At 34.9% G+C, this 20,597-nt stretch overlaps 1 protein-coding gene across 3 annotated transcripts in view; it reads left to right on the top strand.

The window, feature by feature from the left end:
- RGS10 (regulator of G protein signaling 10) overlaps window positions 1–20,597 on the top strand; it is a 64,623-nt gene that overhangs the window by 27,025 nt on the left and 17,001 nt on the right. For 2 of the 3 annotated variants that reach the window (XM_051981536.1, XM_051981535.1), the window contains exon 4: window positions 11,737–11,880. In XM_051981536.1, the coding sequence (XP_051837496.1) occupies window positions 11,737–11,880 (144 nt within the window). Of the gene's footprint in view, window positions 1–11,736; window positions 11,881–18,944; window positions 19,038–20,597 lie in introns of all 3 variants that reach the window. The other variant, XR_007951142.1, reaches the window with a different exon arrangement.

The raw sequence follows: 20,597 nt of genomic DNA, 5'->3' as shown, positions 1-20,597 counted from the left end.
ATAAAAAGAGTCAGATTTTGAAATAGTGTACTATTAGCCTGTGATGGAAATCAAAAATGCAGGTAGACAAAAATAGAGGGATTGGGAATTCTATGTAGTGGTTCATAGTCATCTCCCAGAGTTCTTTTGCTGGGTGTAGCAGGTTCAGTTAATTGCTGCTCTGTTTGAACTGATTTGGTTCATCTCATTGCTGGAGATGACCACATCCATCAGAATTCATATAGTATTGTTGTTGCCGTATATAATGAGCTTCTGGTCCTGCTCATTTCACTCAGCATCAGTTCATGTAAGTCTCTCCAGGCCTTTCTGAAATCATCCTGCTGGTCATTTCTTACAGAACAATAATATTCCATAATATTCATATACCACAATTTATTTAACCATTCTCCAATTGATGGGCATCCATTCAGTTTCCAGTTTCTGTAGGCCAAAGCTGCTTAAACTGTGGGTTGTAACCCCATATAGAGTCCCGAAAATGAATGTGAGGGTCATGAAATTGTGATTTAGTATAAATAAATGTTTGATTTGTAAAACTATTTTATGCACCCATATACCCAGGGTCATGCAAAAATTTCTCAGGTAAAAAAAAGTCTTTAGTGAAAAAAAGTTTAAGAAGTCCTGCATCTAGACAACTCTCTGAGATTCTGGATTGGAGACATGATGGTGAATTGCATTAATTGATAAAAGTTTCTTCACTTGGGAATTCCATCTACTAATAAAATTTTGGGCTTTTCCCCAACTGTATCTCCTTTGCTTATAGCAAACCTGGGAGGGAGATATTTGTATACCTTGTATATATTTATAATATTTTATATATATATATATGTACATATATATATCTTTCTCTCAGAGGTGTATGTGTGTATTTATTAATTTATTTGTGTAGGATATATTTAACAAATCCCCTTTGTAAGAATAAAGAAACTGAGACATAGACAGATTTAAGTGATTTTTCTCATAATCACATAGCCAGATTGGGACTATGTTTTCTGATTCTTACTATACAGTGCTGCTTCTCTTATCTATTTGTGTATATTCTCCACCTTTTCTAAATGAATGTGTATGTATACATATATATGTATAATATACACATTAAGATTTAATCTATAGATTTCTTTTGATTTCATTGTATCAATTGCAACCATTTGAAGGAAAGGTCTTTGCACCTACAACTAAAGTTGTTAAATGTAATAAATTCTTAGCATTGTTTGGTCAGCCTTCTAACACAGCTTGACTATTTTTATGATTACTTTATATTTTTAAACATTATTTAAAAGTGCTTCTTCCACATGAGTTAGCATATAGGATATATTTAGCAAAGCAACTTTTTATCTCTTAATGAACCATGGAGGAAGTCCTGGTTTTTAAAAAAAAATTCATTCCTTGAATGTTGCTGAATATGTATGGTTTATAGTAAAATATATAGAACCAGAAAATACTCCCAGATCCTCTCAACCCCCTAATATCTTGCTTGCAAAGTTGGGTGATTGAGGGGATTAGGCAGAAGTAAAGAAAAGAATTGCAAGACTTTTGTAATAGAAATAACAACAAATTTAGTACTGCTAGGAGTTATTATCAATGAAGCTAGGACCCTGATTAGGACAAATAATGAATTACCTTTAAGTGGTTACATTATTTGAATTTGCCCTATAGATTTCCATTGGGCTGGAAGCAGCATATTTTCTACAATTATGACTTTGAATAGGTTGAATCTGAATTCTTATGTCTATTTCAGGGGATTCCTTATTTGTGTTAACCAGGACTTAGCTTCAACATGGGCTTTAGGAATGTATGTGATATCTTTCCATCATTTGCTGTTTTTGTGAGTAAATTCATGTGGACTTGGCATTGGACTAAATATCTGTTAAATGCCAGACCACATAATAAAAGATAAAAAGCTATTTGATTTTACAAAATAGGTATATGCCTTGTGTTAACTCTTGAGGCAGAAATACTTTTAAGGAATACATAAAAGTATAAAGTACAATTCTTGGAATATAGATATTAATAAATCCATGTTGAATGAGTAAATGACTTTTTTAGGCATCAATATAGGCAGTGCATGAAATGCTCTGATAGTGGAAAATATTTCCTTTTCAAGATGGTGGAACCCTTTAATGATGGCAAAAAGTCCTGGATTTGTAGCCAGAAGATGTGGTTTATATTCTGGTTCTGGTATTTATTAATTCTTTGACCTTGGCCAAATTATTTAATATCTCCAAGTCTTAGTTTTTTCATTTGCAAAATGGGGATGATAACACTTATATTATATATTTCTAAGACTACCTAAGGGAACTTGCACAAATGACTAAGTAGTTATAATGAATGTGCCAACTTGAACTGATAGAGGGATTCTCTCCTTTTTTATTTTTTTATTTTAATAATTATAACTTTTTATTGACAGAGCCTATGCCTGGGTAATTTTTTATAACATTATCCTTTGCACTCACTTCTGTTCCAGTTTTTCCCCTCCCTCCCTCCACTCCCTCCCCCAGAAGACAAGCAGTCCTTTACATGTTAAATAGGTTACAGTATATCCTAGATACAATATATGTGTACAGAACCAAACAATTCTCTTGTTGCACAGGAAGAATTGGATTCAGAAGGTATAAATAAACCAGGAAGAAGAACCAAAATGCAAACAGTTTACATTCATTTCCCAGTGTTCTTTCTTTGGGTGTAGCTGCTTCTGTGAGGGATTCTCTCTTTATAGGCATCTCATGTACCAGTTAATTTGTAACTATAATCTTTAGACCCCATTAACTACCTCCTAGGATGTTGTGAAGAAGATACTTTGTAAAGTGCTATATTCATTTGGAAAACAGAGTAGGAGACAAGATCATGTTTAATCATGTTTCTCCTGCAAATTCCTGTCACCTTCATTCCTTGACCCTTGGTTCCCTTGTGTCAATTGAATATATGGGGCTATATCTGTGAGTTTCCTTCTCCCTCTAAGATTTTGAAATTTTTAAGCATGTGAATAAGGAGCAACACATTGGTTACAGTCCTATCTATGTGCTGCATCAATAAACACTGCACATTTTTAGACAAATCTTGTTCTTCCCAAATGATTGTGATTGCCTTTATAAAATTGATACATATGAACATAATTTTCAACTCTTGGCTTCTGATTCAAACATTTTTGGAGAAGGAATAATGAAACTTAATACTTCAGTTATCTGTGAGCATATTGCACTTATGACATTGCATGTCTCTTCTGCCTTAATCTCTTCTGCCTTAATAGATAACCTTTGAGTTTCTGTGGTTAAAAATACTTTTTGGTTTGAAGTGAGCCCCTCTATATGTAATGAACCTCTTCTGCTTCTGCCTCCAGTGTATGCTAGTTGTATGAACCTAGGCAAATCTTTTAACCTCTTACCACCTGAACAACTCTCTAGACTATTACATCATTATTATTTTTTGAAAGTGTTAACCTGGTAATAAAAAACATTTATTAAGTACATTGTATTATCTTTTTTATAAATATTTCATGTGATGGTTCTAACAACCCTGTGAGGTAGGAGCTATTGTTATCTATGTTTTACAGTGGAGGAAATTGAGGCAGACAGAGGTGTCTTGCCTAAGATCTCATAGCCAGTAAGTATCTGATGTGGGATTTGAACTCAAGTCTTCCTGACTCCAGGCTCAAAAATTTATCCAATGTACCACCTAACTGCCTGAGCTGCCTTTCTCTTCTGAAAGGCAGAAGGACATAGTGGAATGATCCTTGGTCTTACTATTAAGAGATCTGTGTATGTATTTGGCCTCTGGCACCTACCAATTGTGTTACCTTAGGCAAGTCATTTTATACCTCTCAGCCTCAGTTTTTTATTTGCAAAATGACAATAATACACAGTCTTACCTGTTTCATAGATCTGTTGTGAGGAAAGTCTTCACTTAATGTTGGAATCCTTACTAACTGCTAACTAATTAGAGTTGATCTAATCTTACAAGAAGATGTTTTGGCCAGAACCTGAAACTAGGTACTAAGTAGAACTAATCAATACAAGGCTTGTGTTCACACCTTTACTCATTGGAGTTCAATGAGTTCATACCTCCCTTGAAGCTCTTTGGGCCAGAGAGCACTATGGGAGAAAACCCATAATCCCTCTCTCTGGAAGGAGCATAAATAGGCCAATGGGCCAGTTGAAGAAGTTCTTCAGAGGAAGACGCTACAAGTCGAGATTTCACCGGAATGACATGAAGAGCGGTGCTGGCTCTGGAGGCTGAAGAAAGCAGAGGCAGAGGCTGAAGGACAAAACCTTTGGATTTGGAGACATCCGAAGGACTCCAAGCCTCTAAACCGGCTGTGCTCTGAGAAGAACAAACTCCAACATTTGAACTCTAACAACTTAACTTAGTTAAGTTAACACATATAAGGTGTTGTTATTCCTAGCAACCATAAAGATCAATCAATTAGCAAGCATTTATTATATTCTTATATGCCAGACATTGTGCTCAGTGCTGGGGATAAAGGGATTCTTATTAAACCTGGAGACAAGATTACTTTCAATTGTATTTTCCAGGTGGTTGGAGGGAAAGAAAGAGAAGACTGAAATACAAAGACTTTTTTGACTAAATCTTTTCCCAAGTAGAGCTAGGCAGAATGGTGTGTATTCTTTGGGAAGTGGCAGGTTCAAGGTGTGGAGGAGAAAACACAAGGTTTGGGCTCAAAACTTGATTCTATGATCTTATGGTCTGTCACAAGCAATCTTATATAAAAGCTGGGTGATCACTTGTCATATAGGCAGTAGAAAGCATTTTTGTTTAGTTAATTTAAATATTGAACACTAGAGCTTCTCAAGTTGCTTGTAACTCTGAGATTTTGAAATGAACATGACATGCAGAAAAGTGATTTTTAGCTAACTACCGTCTTCATTATTGGGAATATATCAATATATATTAGAATCCCAGAAATTTAGAGATGGAATGTGTCTTATAGAATGATTTGCCAAGTTTTTATTTTGGCTATATTTCTTCCTTGCATGACTTTAAATAAATTAGTCCTCTTTTCTGGGTCTGTTTCCTTGTCAGAAAATGAAAGGGCTGGATTTAGTGGTGATCATAAAGATCCTTCCCAGCTCAGGCAGATTACAATGGTACAGTTGGAAGCCATAGACACCAGTCCTATCAGCAAATACTGCAGGAGCTACAACAGGGTTAACCAAACACAAGAAAACTCACTAAAATAGCCAGACATGCTTCTTCTTTTTTGTGAACTGTTCAGTGCTTGAACACAGAGTATTCCCGTGACTTGTTTGTGGTTGACTGAGTGTTTCCCTTTTCAGTCACATTTCTTTTCCTGGCCAAGATAAGAACTGGTACTGAAACTATTCTGACCAAAATGTACAGCACAGAAAAATGCAGAAAATGGCCAAAAAAAAAAGTTAATGGGCTTCAGGCAAAGCTGTAACTAATATGAAGGGCCTGGGCAAGCTTTTTAGTCCCTGACTTACTGCCATAATGTCAGGGTAGTTATGCATGGGAGAAGTCCTGAGGCATACACAAACACACACGTGCATATATGATACATACATGTATGACAAAAAAGAACCAGTATGGTCTACATGTGTTGTACATACATGGTATATGCACATGCACAATGCACTGGTGTATACTCAACATACATATATGCATACACATGAGTAGATTTGTGTGTATATATGTAATATAGCTATATATGTTACCTGATGCACACACAAACCATAATGTTCACTACTACTCTGAAAATCCTTTGATATTTAGCTAAACTAGGAGGACTTCCCCTTTCTACTTCCATTCATTTCCCTCCTAGATTACTCTATTACCTTAACTTATTTTCAGTTTCACTGCTCTTCTAGGTGTCTATTGTAATCTGATCTCTCCAGAATAAGAATGGAGAAGTATGGTGTAGATCATAAGATAAACAGATCCCAAAATGTGATCTTACTTGGAATCCTGAGAGATGATCCTACATATACTTTGCTAGTCCTCTAGTACTTGGAAACATTCAGATTTTATTAAGGATAAGGAGATGATTTTAAAATTTATCTTGTAGTGAGGATATGTGTGTGGGGGGTAGAGGTATAAGAGGGTTCATAATTTTATTGACTAGGGCAAGGCCGGAAGGTCTTATGATTTTTTAATTTTAAAGTTTGATTCATTGAGATTTTTTTTAATGTAATATTATCTGTGTCTTTTTTTTCCTTCTGTCACAAATTAATCATTTTACTTGAGATGTTTGTTTGTTTTAAGAATAAACATCTCATTAGCATCTCTTCCAAAATAGGGCTTCTTTTCACTTCAATTTTGGTAAGGTGATTTTTTTTTTTCTTTTTAAGCAATTTCCTGTTTTTTAATTCCAAACTTAACAAACATTTAATAAGATGAGCAATTTTAAAAAAAGGATTGTGTGTGAAATTGCAGTTTCTATTTTTCAAGATTTTTAAGTATGTGACTAAATCATGTATCTTTCAAAGCTGTTCTGCTTATATGTTTCCTTATTTCCTTCCTTAGGTTCTCTTCTATGATTTAAAAAAATGCTTCAATGATCTTTTTTTTTTTTTTAAGACAACTATATTACTACTCTGTCTTATTTCTCTTCCCTACTTTGAAAATAGAACAACAAAACCCTTAAAACACACACATATATGTAGTTAAGCAAAACAAAGTTTGTATATTAGCTATCTCTGAAAATGCTCATTCTACATGTCAAATTCATCACTTCTTTCTTAAGAAATGAATAGTTTATATTATCATCTGCCCTCTTTAATTGTGGTTAGTTTTTGTATTGATTAGAGTTCTTAAGTCTTTAAATGTTGTTTGTTTTTACCATCTTTACTATGGTATTGTATCAGTTGTTCTCTCCAGTGCATTCTGCTTACTTTATTTTTTAATTAATACAAGTCTCAGATTCCATCTCTTCCATCATCTCTTTTTTCTTTTTTTTTTTTTAATTGTCAAGACTTTTTTTTCTCTCTTCCACCTCCCTCTCTTTAGGAAAAAAAAAATCCTTGTAACAAATTAATATAGTCAAGCATAACAAATCCCATATTGGCCATTTCCAAAAATATGTGTCTCATTCTGCATTATAGTCATTCAGGAGTTAGACAGCCTTCTCTATTTTTGGTCCTCTGGAATCATGCTTGATTTTTACATAGATCAGAATGTTTAAATCTTTCGAATTTGGACAATGTTAGTGCATTGGCTTTCCTTAAAAACTTTAATTTTATGTACTCAAAATTGTTAATTTAATCTTCTGGGATCCTCTTTATTTTTTATTTTGGTAATGAACTTTCTTCCTTTTTATAGCTGCAAAAGTTGCCCATTTTCCCACCATCCATCTAAACACCATAATTTTCCTTTTTTAAAAAAATCTTTGCCAATCAAATGAGCAGGAGGTGGAGTCTTATGGTTTCTTTAATTTTCATTTCTTGAATTATTAATGATTTTGAACATTTCTTGAATTGGCTATTGATAAGTTGGAGGTTTTCCTCTGAAAATTGCTTGTTCGTTTTCTTGACCTTAATCTACTAGATAGTGTTGTTTATTCTTTTGTATTGAATCAAATTTTTGTACATTTTGGATATGAGACTTTTATCAGAGAAACTTGCTGCTGAGGTCCTTTTCTAGTTAACTGTTTCCTTTTTGGTTTTTAACTCCATTAACTTCTCTAAAAACTTTAATTTTGTTTAATCAAAGCTGTTCATTTTATCTTCTTTGAACCTCTTTATTCTTTATTTGGTAATGAGCTTTTTTTATAGCTACAAAAGACGTTTCCTTTTTTGATCCTTTATTTATTTTTTTAATGTCATTTTTTATATCTATGCCTTGGGTCTTTTTGGGCTAGTTTGAGTATTTGGCGTGAATTGTTGTTTTATACCTAATTTCTGCCATATTGCTTTCTAGTGAGTCTTCATTGCAGAAGATGTGGTCTTTGGATTTGTTGAACATGTTATTATTTTTGCTTTGTTTTATAGATTTGTATATCTAATCTATTTCAGTAATTGGTGCCTCAGTTTTTTAACTTGCAACAAATAGTTTTGATGATATTGTATAGTTTGAGAATTGGCATGCCTCTTTCTTTTCCATATCTTTTTCCATATGCCCTTTGAAATTTTTGACATTTTGTTCTTCCTAAATTTTGTTATCTTTTGTCACCGTCTAAAGTAATTATTTGGTAGTATGATTGATCTGACACTGAATAAGTCAATTAATTTAGATAGTATTGTTCTTTTTATTATATTAGTGTAGCCTATTCTTGAGCAATTAATATTTCCTGGTTACTTAGATTTATTTTTATTAATTCTCCTTTCTATTCCTTTAAATGTTTAAACATTTTTAAATGTTTAAATAGCATTGAAATTTGTGTCTCTTGATTGATTTCTTCTAGTCTTAGAATCCTTTTTCCTTCAAGGTTTTATATGGACTCATTTGGAGTCACTCTCTTCTGAGTTGATATCATAGGCTACTTTCAATCCATAAAATTTATCATGTTTAGTATTTTTTCCCTGTTTACTCATAGGTTCAGCTTCATTTTCTGGATTGGGATTATAAACTCAGATCAGGATCTGCTTCCTCCTATAATCTTGGACAGTGTGAGTAGGCCCAGCTTGGTCCTGGTTTTTGTGGCTAAGTTCAGGCCCCATTCTCTGTAGAAGTTCCTTGGTTTTAGCATGAATTTCTGGTGGTTAACCTTAGGTTTGACCTGAACCTCTTCTATGTCTCATTCTTGCACAGTCTAAATCTGCAGCTGGCTCTGTCACTGGCCCCAAAAAGATACTGGTAGCTCTGGTAGGTGCTGTACTAGCCCTGGCTCTTGCTATTGTTCAGCAGCAGTCTAATTTTTGTTATGGTTTGGACATGGGCTAGCTGGGTGCTAGTCTGGGTCTGTGTTAGCTTTTTGTCCTGATGAAGCACTGATGGGCTCTGGATGTCCTATGCTGATTACTCGTCATGCCCTATCACCTGCTTCATTTTAGTACTAGCTTCCCGGGTGCTACTGAGGCCCTGTAAGCTAGAACATGGGCTGATTAGATCTGAATTTGAATTTGCTCTCATTTCCTGCTGCAGGTTTGGGTACTTAGTGCACTATATTTTCTGCAGATCTATAGAATCTTTACAGGTTTCTAGAAAACTTGTGAAATTCTGGATAGAGGATCTTATAGTCATTTCTCTTTGGTTTTCTTGTAGTAGTTCCTTCTGATACATTTTTTAGGGCATTCCTTGAGAGTATTTATTAGGGTTCTGGAACTAAGATATTTCTGCATTAGCCAGATAACTCAAAGAAATTTTTTGCAAGCAAGAGGAGGCACATGATTAGACAATGTAGTATACTGAAAAGAAGATTGACTCTGAAGTCAGAAGATTTCAGTTCAAATCCCAGCTCTTCCATTTATTACCTCTTTAGGAAATCCTCCTTTCCTTCCTTTATCCCTGCTACTTCCCAATTCTCTCATGGCCATGACTTCCAAGATCCCTTTAAGCTCTCATTCTGTGACCTCTTCTCTTGTTTTTATCTTTGACTGGAATGGGTCTCCCACTGGAGGAACTCTTTTCCAGGCAGTCTGGTATCTCAGTCATTCCAGGTGGGTAGTAGCAGTTTTCTATTAGCTTTTCCAAAGTGATAGATATTAAAATTTTGTAAGAGCATGATGAAGTTTTTTTTTAAGTCCAACATGACAGAAATATGTTGAAAATCAGAAGTCTATATGACTGGCTATCTACCAGCTTCTGGTAATTTATATAGCTTCTCGTCCCCAATAAACAATTCATTGACTTTATACCTGACACAAAAATTTGTATTTTGTTCAAGAGCAATGTGATATAACACACACACACACACACACACACACACACACACACACACACACACACACCAATAACAACAACAACCACCACCAAGACTCTTTCTCTTGGTGTAGTAGTTTGCTTTCTTATCTGCAGAATGAAAGAAAGGCTTGAGCTGTATGGTAGCTATCTAACTCTCTATCTATCTCTCTATTTATGTTTTGGTTAGTCAGCTGATTTACTAGGAAAGAATTTTGGAAAGAATCAGACAAGAATTGTATAGAATGAGAGAATGGGTATAGAGGTTTCTGATCCATAGTCAGCAAACAGAGCTTTGTGCTTTATATTTTATTTTTATTTTTTAAAACAGAGCACAATGTACTACAATATAGTTACGAAGATTGTATGACATCGTTACATTGTTCAAAGATTCATTGTTACAAAGACTATATGACAATAGCTGTTGTGACTTTTAGTAATAATAATAGTTGACATTTGTATTGCACTTTAAAGATTGAAAAGTATTTTATGTGTGCAAATCATTCATCTGTAACTTCAGTTTTTAAATATCCTTGTTTAATTTTTAGATGGAAAAACCCTTCATCAGAGCATTCCCATTTGATTCCACAGTTCCCCCCTCCCCCCCAGGATATTCCTAGATTTTCATTTTATTTTTAAAAGCATGTTGTACAGGATGATTTCAGAAAGGACTGGAGAGACTTACACGAACTGATGCTGAGTGAAACAAGCAGGGCCAGGAGATCATTATATACTTCAACAATAATATTATATGATGATCAATTCTGATGGACGTGGCCATCTTCAACAATAAGATGAACCAAATCAGTTCCAATGGAGCAGTAATGAACTGAATCAGCTACACCCAGTGAAAGAACTCTGGGAGATGACTAAGAACCATTACATTGAATTCCCAATCCCTATATTTTTGCCTGCCAGCATTTTGGATTTCCTTCACAGGCTAATTGTACACTATTTCAGAGTCCGATTCTTTTTGTACAGCAAAATAATGGTTTGGTCATGTATACTTATTGTGTATCTAATTTATACTTTAATATATTTAACATCCACTGGTCATCCTGCCATCTAAGGGAGGGGGTGGGGAGAAGGAGGGGAAAAATTGGAACAGAAGGTTTGGCAATTGTCAATGCTGTAAAATTACCCATACATATAACTTGTAAATAAAAAGCTCTTTAAAAAAAAATGTTGTATTTTTCACTGTTTAACCTATTGGCCTAAAAATAAAATATAGATTGGTCTTGGTAATGTAGCAACAATATCTCATGAATGGTATGAACATTTGGGGCTAATGTACTGAGCATTTATTTATCATTTACACTGGTATCTTTAGCATGTAGTACCCATGCCGTATATGTAGTAGTCAATAAAGTTTTTGTTGAATTTTTGTTTTTGAATGTTGTAGAATTTCCTACTAGCCTAATTCACTAATTATCATATCATGGATCTGATGTTTCATTGCTTCATTTGGACAGTGTCTTAACCCTGAAACCTTGTATTTATTAGAGGCATTATTTCTGTTCTCATCCACATCAATAAGAGTATTCAGTAAAAAAGCCAAGTAATGTCAGTCCCTTTTAAGCTGTCATTCAGAAAGAAAATGAGGGTTAAAAGTTGCTGTTACAAGTATAGATTAATGGGTCTAAGTCTGAGGGAAGAAGCAGGGTGAGATGCATTATGTTCTTTCATGTGGCTGTTTCTTCTGGTTGCCACATGCATAGCATTAGGAGATGTTGACAAGCCTGAAAGTATTGTAGAAAGAACCATAGGCTCTTTATATATCTTTATATAGATATTTATTTATATTTATAAATTAATAAATTAAATATATATATTTATATAGATATATAGATATAGGTGTGTGTGTGTGTGTATATGTGTGTGTGTGTAGGCAGATGATAATAAGTGGATTTTTATTTTGTTTTCTTGTAGATGCAGGAAAAAGCAAAAGACATTTACATGACCTTTTTGTCCAGTAAAGCCTCCTCACAAGTTAATGTGGAAGGACAGTCTCGCCTAAATGAGAAGATCCTAGAGGAACCTCATCCTCTGATGTTTCAGAAGCTGCAGGACCAGGTATTGGGGTTCTTTCAACTGACTCTTAAAAATGTTTTTTCTTTCATTTTACAAAAATCTATGATGCCATTCATAATTATAGAGGATCAATGATGAAATACGTTTTACAGAGATGTGACAAATTTAGTAAACAGAATGGGGTGTGTATATTGTGTGTGTGTGTGTGTGTGTGTGTGTGTATAAAACCACTGAGGTAATTTGTTCTTTTTGAATGAATATTTGCTACAAGGAATTTTTTTTTCTTTCTCTAATGGGGTAGAGATGGGAGGGAGAGATTTCTGTGAATTTTTAAAAATTAAGAAGTTAAGGGGGTTCCTAAGATATGAAATATTGCATACATTTTCACATGAGGTCACAATATTCTTAATTTTACTTAAAATTACTTAATTATACATGGTATACTTAATTTTACTTTAACTATGACTTTTTGGTATATTTAATATTACTTTAAGTAATACTTAATATTATTTAATTTTTACTTTAAAATTACTTAAATTTACTTAATAAATATTTAAATTTTACTTAAAATTACTTAATTTTACTTAGTTACAAGAGACCTATAAGAAAGTTGCACTAATCTTTAAATGTTTGTAATAAAAAAGCAAAACATATCAATTAAAACTTAAAAAACCCCAAAGATCTATTTTCTTTCCCTCTTTTCTTCCCATGGAAGGGAATTTGTTACCCTCTAACAAATTCTAGTCAAGCAAAGCAAAATCCTGCATTGGGAGTCTCCAGAAATTATAGACCACATTTTGTACTTCAAGTTGCACAACGCTTATAGTCATAAGATAATCATAGGAGTGGACCTTAGAGGCAATCATTTCATGGATAGGGAAACTGAAACCCAGGTTAGACGTAACCCAAAGTCACATGGAGGATAAGAAGCAGAGTTAGAATTTGCATCCATATCCCTAAAGTATTAAAGCCACATGTCTGTAACATCCATCCATGCATAGATGGTGTCTCAAAAGTCTTAGGACAGTTGTACATTTTAAAACTTAAAGCTGTAAAATGTAAATTGATACAAAATTTACTGAGCACTTTCCTCATAACAACAGTATGTAGTGGAAAGTACAAATATTTTTACATTCATCATTTACAGATGAGGGCACTGTGTTCACTCAAGTCTCCTGACTCAGGGTTCAGTGTTCTTTTCATTATAAAAGACTTCATATTTCTGGTTTTGGGGAAAAAACATATTTGCAATAAATCATTCTCTCATTGATGCTTGATAAATGAGGTAATTAAAATTACAAATTTTAGGCTAAACTTATAGGCATGGGTTACCAGAATATTGCATTAATTATACTATATTCTAAATACAGCATGAAGTAAATACAGCAGTGATGTCCCATTTGAAGAGTCAGCTAATAATGGTATCATCATGTGTGAGTGTAAAGAGCATTACAGTCTCCGAAGACTGGCCTTTGGCTTAGTTTCCATTTCAGATCTGCAAAGGACTTTAAAAGTCATCTTGTCCAACTGCTTGTTTTACAAGTGGCATTCCATTGTGATCACTATATTCTAGAGGTGGTCAGATCAAGGCAGATCACAGTAAGATAAGTGCCTCTTTTTTCTGGCTACCATATTTTTCCTAATGGAACTTAACAATGTATTGGCAACTGAGTGATCTTTGTGATTCACATTTTGAGCTTGGAAGTCCATGGAAATCTTTACACATTCTATTTCCTAGTTCCATCTCCCTCTCTGGACGTGTACAAATGATTGGGTTTTTTTTAATCTGAGGGCAGAACTTTGTATCCCTCACTAATATGTTTATTATAAGAGAGAGTGCTATTGTTTTATGTGATTCTAAAGAAAAATGAGAAAATCTGTGAAAATCTGATCCCATGTTGCTAAACAGTTGACCGAGTAGCAGATTTTGAAGGATAAAAATTTTTTCTAGATGCATATACAAAAAGGCATCAAAACTGAGACTGAAATAATCATAATAATATTGGCACAAGTGAAGAAACAGATGGTTTGTTTCAGTCCCACGCTATGGGATTGAGCCATATACAGCAATGTGGAATACAAGTGGCAAAGGAGGGAATTTTGAGTGACTAAAAGTGATTTCTAAGTTCCTTTATTAAAACCTTTTGTTTAAGGAAATGAAAAAGTTCAGTGAATACAAAGGGATATATGAATAAAAGCACCCCTCTTTAAAAATCAGAATTCTAAAATCTATTTCTAAAACAAAGATTCCTAAGACACTTTGAGTTCCCATATCACTTCCCTAAAATTCTGGCTCTGGAGAAGTTTTGTTGGCAACCACCAAAATATACTTTTAGAATGGTCTCTAGTTCTCTTTCTTTCCCTAAGAGCCTCCTACACAAGTCCTGTTTTCATAAGTAAAAGAGAGAAACTAAGCAGGGACATGTTTCAAACTAATGGGTTTCATGTAGTTTAAAATAAAACCAAATCTCAGCAGATTTGGCTTTGCATGGGGCCTCTTGGCTTTGTATTAGAGCCATCAGAATAGAGTGTTCTGCACTTTCAGTTCTCCCAAAACATACTCATCAGGGAAAATTTAGGTTATCTTTAGTTTGGTGTCCAAGTACAGAAGCACTTTACTTATATGACAGCCTCAACTATCCAGAACGTGGCTAAGAACTTGAAATAAAAAGAAAATCTCTCTGGTAGCTAAAATAGAGATCACAAATTTCATAAGATTTAAAAAAATCTTTCATTGCCTATTTGTTTTCTTAAAAAACAGAATTTTAACAAATGTAGGTAAATAATTTCTTAGCCCATATCTGATTAGAAACAGCAAAATATACTGAGTGTGAGACTTATAAAGGCAGATATGAAGAGACATCTAAATTGACTGCTTCCGCTTATTCACCCTGTATTATTTAAGACATAGACATACACATCTGGGAGATAGGTAGCACAGTGGATAGAATTCTGGGACTGGAGTCAAAAAGATTTATCTTCCCAAGTTCAGATCTGACCTCTGACACTTACTAGCTGTATGATTCTGGGCTAGTCATTTAACTCTGTTTGCCTCCGTTTCTCCTCTGTAAAATGAGCTGGAGAAGGAAATGGCAGACCACTCTAGTATCTTTGCCGAGAAAACCCCCAATGGGGTCACAGAGTTGGACACTTCTGAAATGCTTATTGTTATTAAGTGCTTATTGTATGCCAGACATTGTACAATAGTTTAAAAATATATCAAAAGGCAAAAAAATTGCCGGAACTCTCAAGGAACAGGGAAGACAACATGTAGTTAATTACATACATACAAGATATATACAGTGTGGATGAAGGTAATGCCAGAGGAAAGACACTAGCATTAGGCAGGGATGGATGTGTGGTGTGATGTTTTAGAAGTGGAAAATTTCTCCTGCAGAAGATGGATTTTGAGCTGAGTCCTGAAGGAAGCCAAGAGTCAGAGATGAAGAGAGACAGCATTATGGACCTGGATGACAGCCAGTGAAAAGACATGGATGTTGAGTATTGTGCTTCATGGATAGCAGGGCCAGTGTAGTTGAATCATAGAATGAAAGGGAATAAGATATAAGTATAAGGAAAGGTAGAGTGGGGCCAGGTTGTGAAGGGCTTTGAATACCAAGCAGAGGATGTCATATCTGATCCAATTGATGATGGGGAGCCAATGAAGTTTGCTGAGTAAGCAGCATGGGAAGATTGCTGATAATGATGGTGATGAAATCAGACTGAATTTTAGGAAAAATTACTTTAGAATTTTGAGTAGAGGACTGATTGGAGTAGAAAGAAATTTGAAGCAGAAAGACCCATCGTAAAGCTTATAGTCCAGGTGAAAGGTGCAGAAGGTTTAGACTTGGGTAATGTCTATGTGAGTGTTGATAAGGGGACATATGGAATTGATGCTATTAAGATAGAAATAATAAAATTGGAGATAGATTGGACATATGGGGTAAATTAGAATAAGGAGCTGAGGATGATACCACTGTCATGATTCTAGGTGACTGGAAGGGTGATGGTGCCCTCAACAATAATAGCAAAGAAGAAGAAGTTTTGAGGGAAGAAATAATGAGAACTGTTTATTACATGTTAAGTTTGAGATATCTGTAAGATATCCATTTTGAGAGATCCAAGAGACAATTGGAGATATATTACTATAGCTCAAGTGAGAGACTAGGGTTCGTTCTGTCTCTCTCTCTCTTTTTATCTCTACACACACACACACACACACACACACACACACACACACACACATGAATCACCTACATAAAGATGATATTTGAACCCATTGGAGCTGATGAAATCACTAAGTAAAATAATATAGAATGAAAAGAGTACCCAAGGCAGAATTTAGTTAGTGGACATGATGTGACTCAACAAAAGAGAATGACAAGTAACAAAAGATGAAGGAGAAGCAAAACAGAGTAGTGTCATGAAACCCTAGAGAGGACATAGTAACCAGGAGGAGGAGAAAAAGGAGATCTATGATGTCAGCTGCAAAGAGTAAGAATTGAGAAAAGGCTGTTATGTTTAGTAATTAAGAGATAGTCGATAACTTTTGAGAGCAGTTTTGGCTGAATGAAGGAGACAGAAACCAGATTGTGGTGGGTTTAGAAGAGAGTGAGAGAGATGGAATATAATATAGATGCCTTTCTAATGGAGTTTAGCCTTAAAGGGTAGGAGACATAGAATTATAGTCAACAGAGAATTGGAATAAGTGATTTTTTTTTGTTTTTTTTTCATGGATGTATTTGTAAGCAGGAGGGAAGGATCCAATTTAATAGGAGAGATTGAATATAAAATAGACAGTGGGGAAAATAGTGGTAGAAATTTGTAAGAGAATTGGGAAGGGAATGTGATCTAAGACTAGAGTGAAGAGATAGTAGGGGGGAAATGCTTGAATGATATAAGATTAGGAGGTGGAGAGAAGGAAGAAGTCTTAGTGAAATATGAAGCAAAATTCTCAGCTTGAAAGGGTAGGAAAAGTATATGCCAAGAGCGGGTTGAAGAGAGATGAGATTTGTAACAGCTCTATGGAGAGTGGGTTCATGAATCAGTTAGGAATTGCTTGCCTTTCTGCAGTGAGAACCCAGTTGAGTTTCGGTAACATAAATTGTAATGGGCTCAGTCAGCATGTAAATCTTAGAGGGCTTTTAATAGCATTTAATAAGCATTATCTCTTTTGATCCCCACAACTCTATAAGAGAGGTATCACGGATATGATTATCCCCATCTTGCAGATAAGGGAACTGAGACTGAGAGAGGCTATTTATTATGTAGGCATACATTTTAGTAAGAATGATTCAAACGGTATGTTTTCCTGGCCCCCAGTTTGAGGTCCACTGTTTGTGTGTGGCCCAAAGTTATATTGTTGATACTGAATAACCTCTACAATTCCTTTCATATATATTGATATCCTCTCAAATACCCTAATTCCTTAATTCCTGTTTATTCAATTTCCATCTAGTTAATAGATAACTAAGTATTTGTTGAATTGAACTGAATACTGACAATAGTAATATATGATTACTGACTACCTGATTTTGATGTAAGACAGGAAAATGATAAAAAGCAGATCTATAAATGAGTTAATCATAGTGGTCAGGGTCATTTAGCTAGCATTAGCGATCAATATCCCTACACAGCTCAATAGTCCCTGAGAGCATCACCAAATTATAGAATCATATGTTAATTGATGTTCATCATTATCCAAGCTCTGAATTGGCTCCTCAGAAGTCATCCAGTCCAAGCCATAACTAAATAACAACTCTCTCCATTACATAGAACACAAATGGTCAACTAGTTTTTTTTCTCTCTCTCTGACTGTGTGTGTGTGTGTAGGCAGTCTGTTTCCTTTTGGGATTGCTCTAGTTGATAGGAAATATATTGCCCCCCATTTCTCTTGACAACATAGTTTGATAAAGAGATTTCAGAAATCTTTAGGTCCTTTCTTTTTAATGCAACTGAGGTTTTCTTGACAACATAGTTTGATAAAAGATAAAGCCCCCCCATTTCTCAAACATAAATTTCCTTCTTTGCAACTTCTACTGACCAACCAGAAGAAGTCTAATCTCTTTGCCATCTGGGTTTTTGTAGCTGGCTGACATGTCCTCTTAAGGATTAAATAGCCCCAATTCTAAATATCCTTTAATTGATTTTCATATGGCACAATTCTCAAGGCCCTTTACTATCCTGGTTGCTCTTTGAATGTTCTCCAGCTACATTAGAATTATGCTTATGAGATCATAAATTTAGAATTTCAAGGGACCTTAGCAATTACATAATCTAGTTCCCTCATTTTATACATGAGCAAATTGAGATTAAGAAAAACTGAGGGACTTGCCAAGAACTGATAAGTAGTAAGAAGCAAAGTAGGGATTTGAATACTTTTCCTCTGACTCTAAATCCAATACTTTCATGGTGATATTATTTCTTTATTTCATTTTTTATCAGCTCCTGCTTTTGTCATTGTTCAGTAGTTTTTCAGGTGTGTCCAACTCTTTGTGACCTCACTTGGCATTTTCTTTGCGAAGATACTGAAATGATTTGCCACTTTCTTTTCCAGCACATTTTATCGATGAGGAAACTGAGGCAAACAGGATTAAATGACTTAGCCATTATCACATAGTCTGGCATACAATAATCCTGAAGCAGGATTTGAACTAAGACACCAGACCTGGTAACCTATCTATTGTGCTTTGTAGCTCCAAAGCAACAGTCAATTAGCATTTTCTTCATTTTTTAAAAGAATCACTTATTTCAATGGCCATTTCAGCAACTCTTATACACATATCCAGTTTGCTTAGTTCAGTCAGTTAGAAAATGATGTTAGTGAAGTCAAGATCCTGGATTTGATTACTGCCTGGCCCAGTTTACTTTTCTCAGTTCTCTGGTCTTATTCTGGTCAGCTGATTTGCAAATGTGTTTTTGTTCAATAGGGGTAATTATCTCAGTGTAAATATATCTCTTTTACTGGGAAAAAAACGCTAAGTATTTGGTTAGGTCATCTTTGTATACTAAGGATGGCACCTTAAAAAAAAAAAAAACCAAATACTCCTTTCTCCTCATTTCTTCTTGGATACTAAAGTCTGATTCATCTGTCATCTCATCATCAGCCTGAACCATCATTATTATTAAAAAGATAAATGGACTTTATGAGCTGGCAGTCAGGAGTCTGCATGACCCTCAGCTAATCACCTGTTTTTCCAGTAAGTGTCTAACTTGCTATCATAGCTCATGGAACTATAGATTCAACTGAATTCAATATTTATTTAAAGTGTGCCAACATGGGCGACTTTAGAGAGACAAAAACCAAACCGAAACAAATGAGAACCAATCTCTTCTCTCAAGGAGCTTACCTTCTCCTATGAAATAGAACATGCATCCAGATAAGAAAATGCCACATAATTGGAGGAGGGTGAGAGCACTGACAATTAGGGGAAGTCAAGACAGTCATCTGTTAAGGGATGGCACTTGAACTGAACTTCTAAAGAATTCAGAATTAAAATAAGGTGAATTAGTCAAAGGTACTGAGACTAGAAATAGCAGGTGGTCTAGTGTCTTTGCAATATGGATTGGGTGCAGGGGAGTGATGTGGAATAGGATGGAGACAGGCTGGTAACAACCCAAAGCACTGTGCCCATGGAACTGCCTGCTCATGTCTGATTATTATGTCTCTTTTCCCAAATAAATCATGATAATCACATTTTCTTGGAATCATATCCTTATTTTTTCCCTTTACATATCCTTTACACTCCCTTGATCTTTGTGATATGATAGGAGGATAGACACTTAGATGGCCCAGTGGATAGAGTGCTAGACTTGGAATCGGGAAGCCTTATCTTCCTGAATTCAAATCCAGCTTCAGTCACTTACTGTATGACCCTGGGCAAGTCACTTTGCCTCTCTTTCCTCATCTGTAAAATGGATCAGAGAAGGAAATGGGAAACCACTCCAATATATTTCTGCCAAGAAAAGTCCAAATGGAGTCACGAAGAGTTAGACACAGCTGAGAAGACCTAACAACATTGTCAACAAGGAAGATAAAATCCAGCCCCCAGTTGACTAGCTTTCTGAGTATAATTCTGGCATGGTTCAAATGACTCACCTTGAGTGTTCCTCAGTTTCTTTGCTTTAAAATACAATAAATAATATGTGTATGCATCATCAAATCCTTATTGAATTTGATGATATTTATGAACTAACGCTAACAAAAAGTCTACTTGCACCTCCATTTCTCTTTGATGCATGTAAACATTCTTAAGTTCCTCTCCTTCTAGCCTGTTGTGAAATTCCTTCTCAATTATTTCTTTAAAAATATTAAAAATGAAATATTTGTAAATCATTTTGCAAACTTTAAAGCACTATGTAAATGCTAATTATTATTATTGTTATCATTATTATATGAACATATATTCATACAGCAAATATGTACATCAAATTTCTGATGATTGTTTTAGTTGTTATTTGGCATTAAAGAGCCTGTTCAATTTATTTCTCCCTATGGCTGGTTCTGAAGCATTTCCCTTTGTTACTAATGGAAATTTTGAAAGTTCATTTTATGATGTGAGGAGACCAATTAGTCACAGGCAGTCTAAGAAACCGTTTTCTTTGGAAAAGAAAATGTGAAGGTCAGTTTACACTGCCATTTGCTCTTGGGTCAGCATGTTTGAGCATGTTACTGCCTAGAATGTAGAATGACAAGAATTGAAGGGGCTACAAAAATCTACTGGAAGAAGATTCCATGACTTTTCTTGGGAGGTTCATCC

The sequence above is a fragment of the Antechinus flavipes genome, chromosome 2, assembly GCF_016432865.1.
Source record: "Antechinus flavipes isolate AdamAnt ecotype Samford, QLD, Australia chromosome 2, AdamAnt_v2, whole genome shotgun sequence".
NCBI lineage: Eukaryota > Metazoa > Chordata > Mammalia > Dasyuromorphia > Dasyuridae > Antechinus > Antechinus flavipes.
This window is presented reverse-complemented; position numbering and strand designations above follow the sequence as displayed.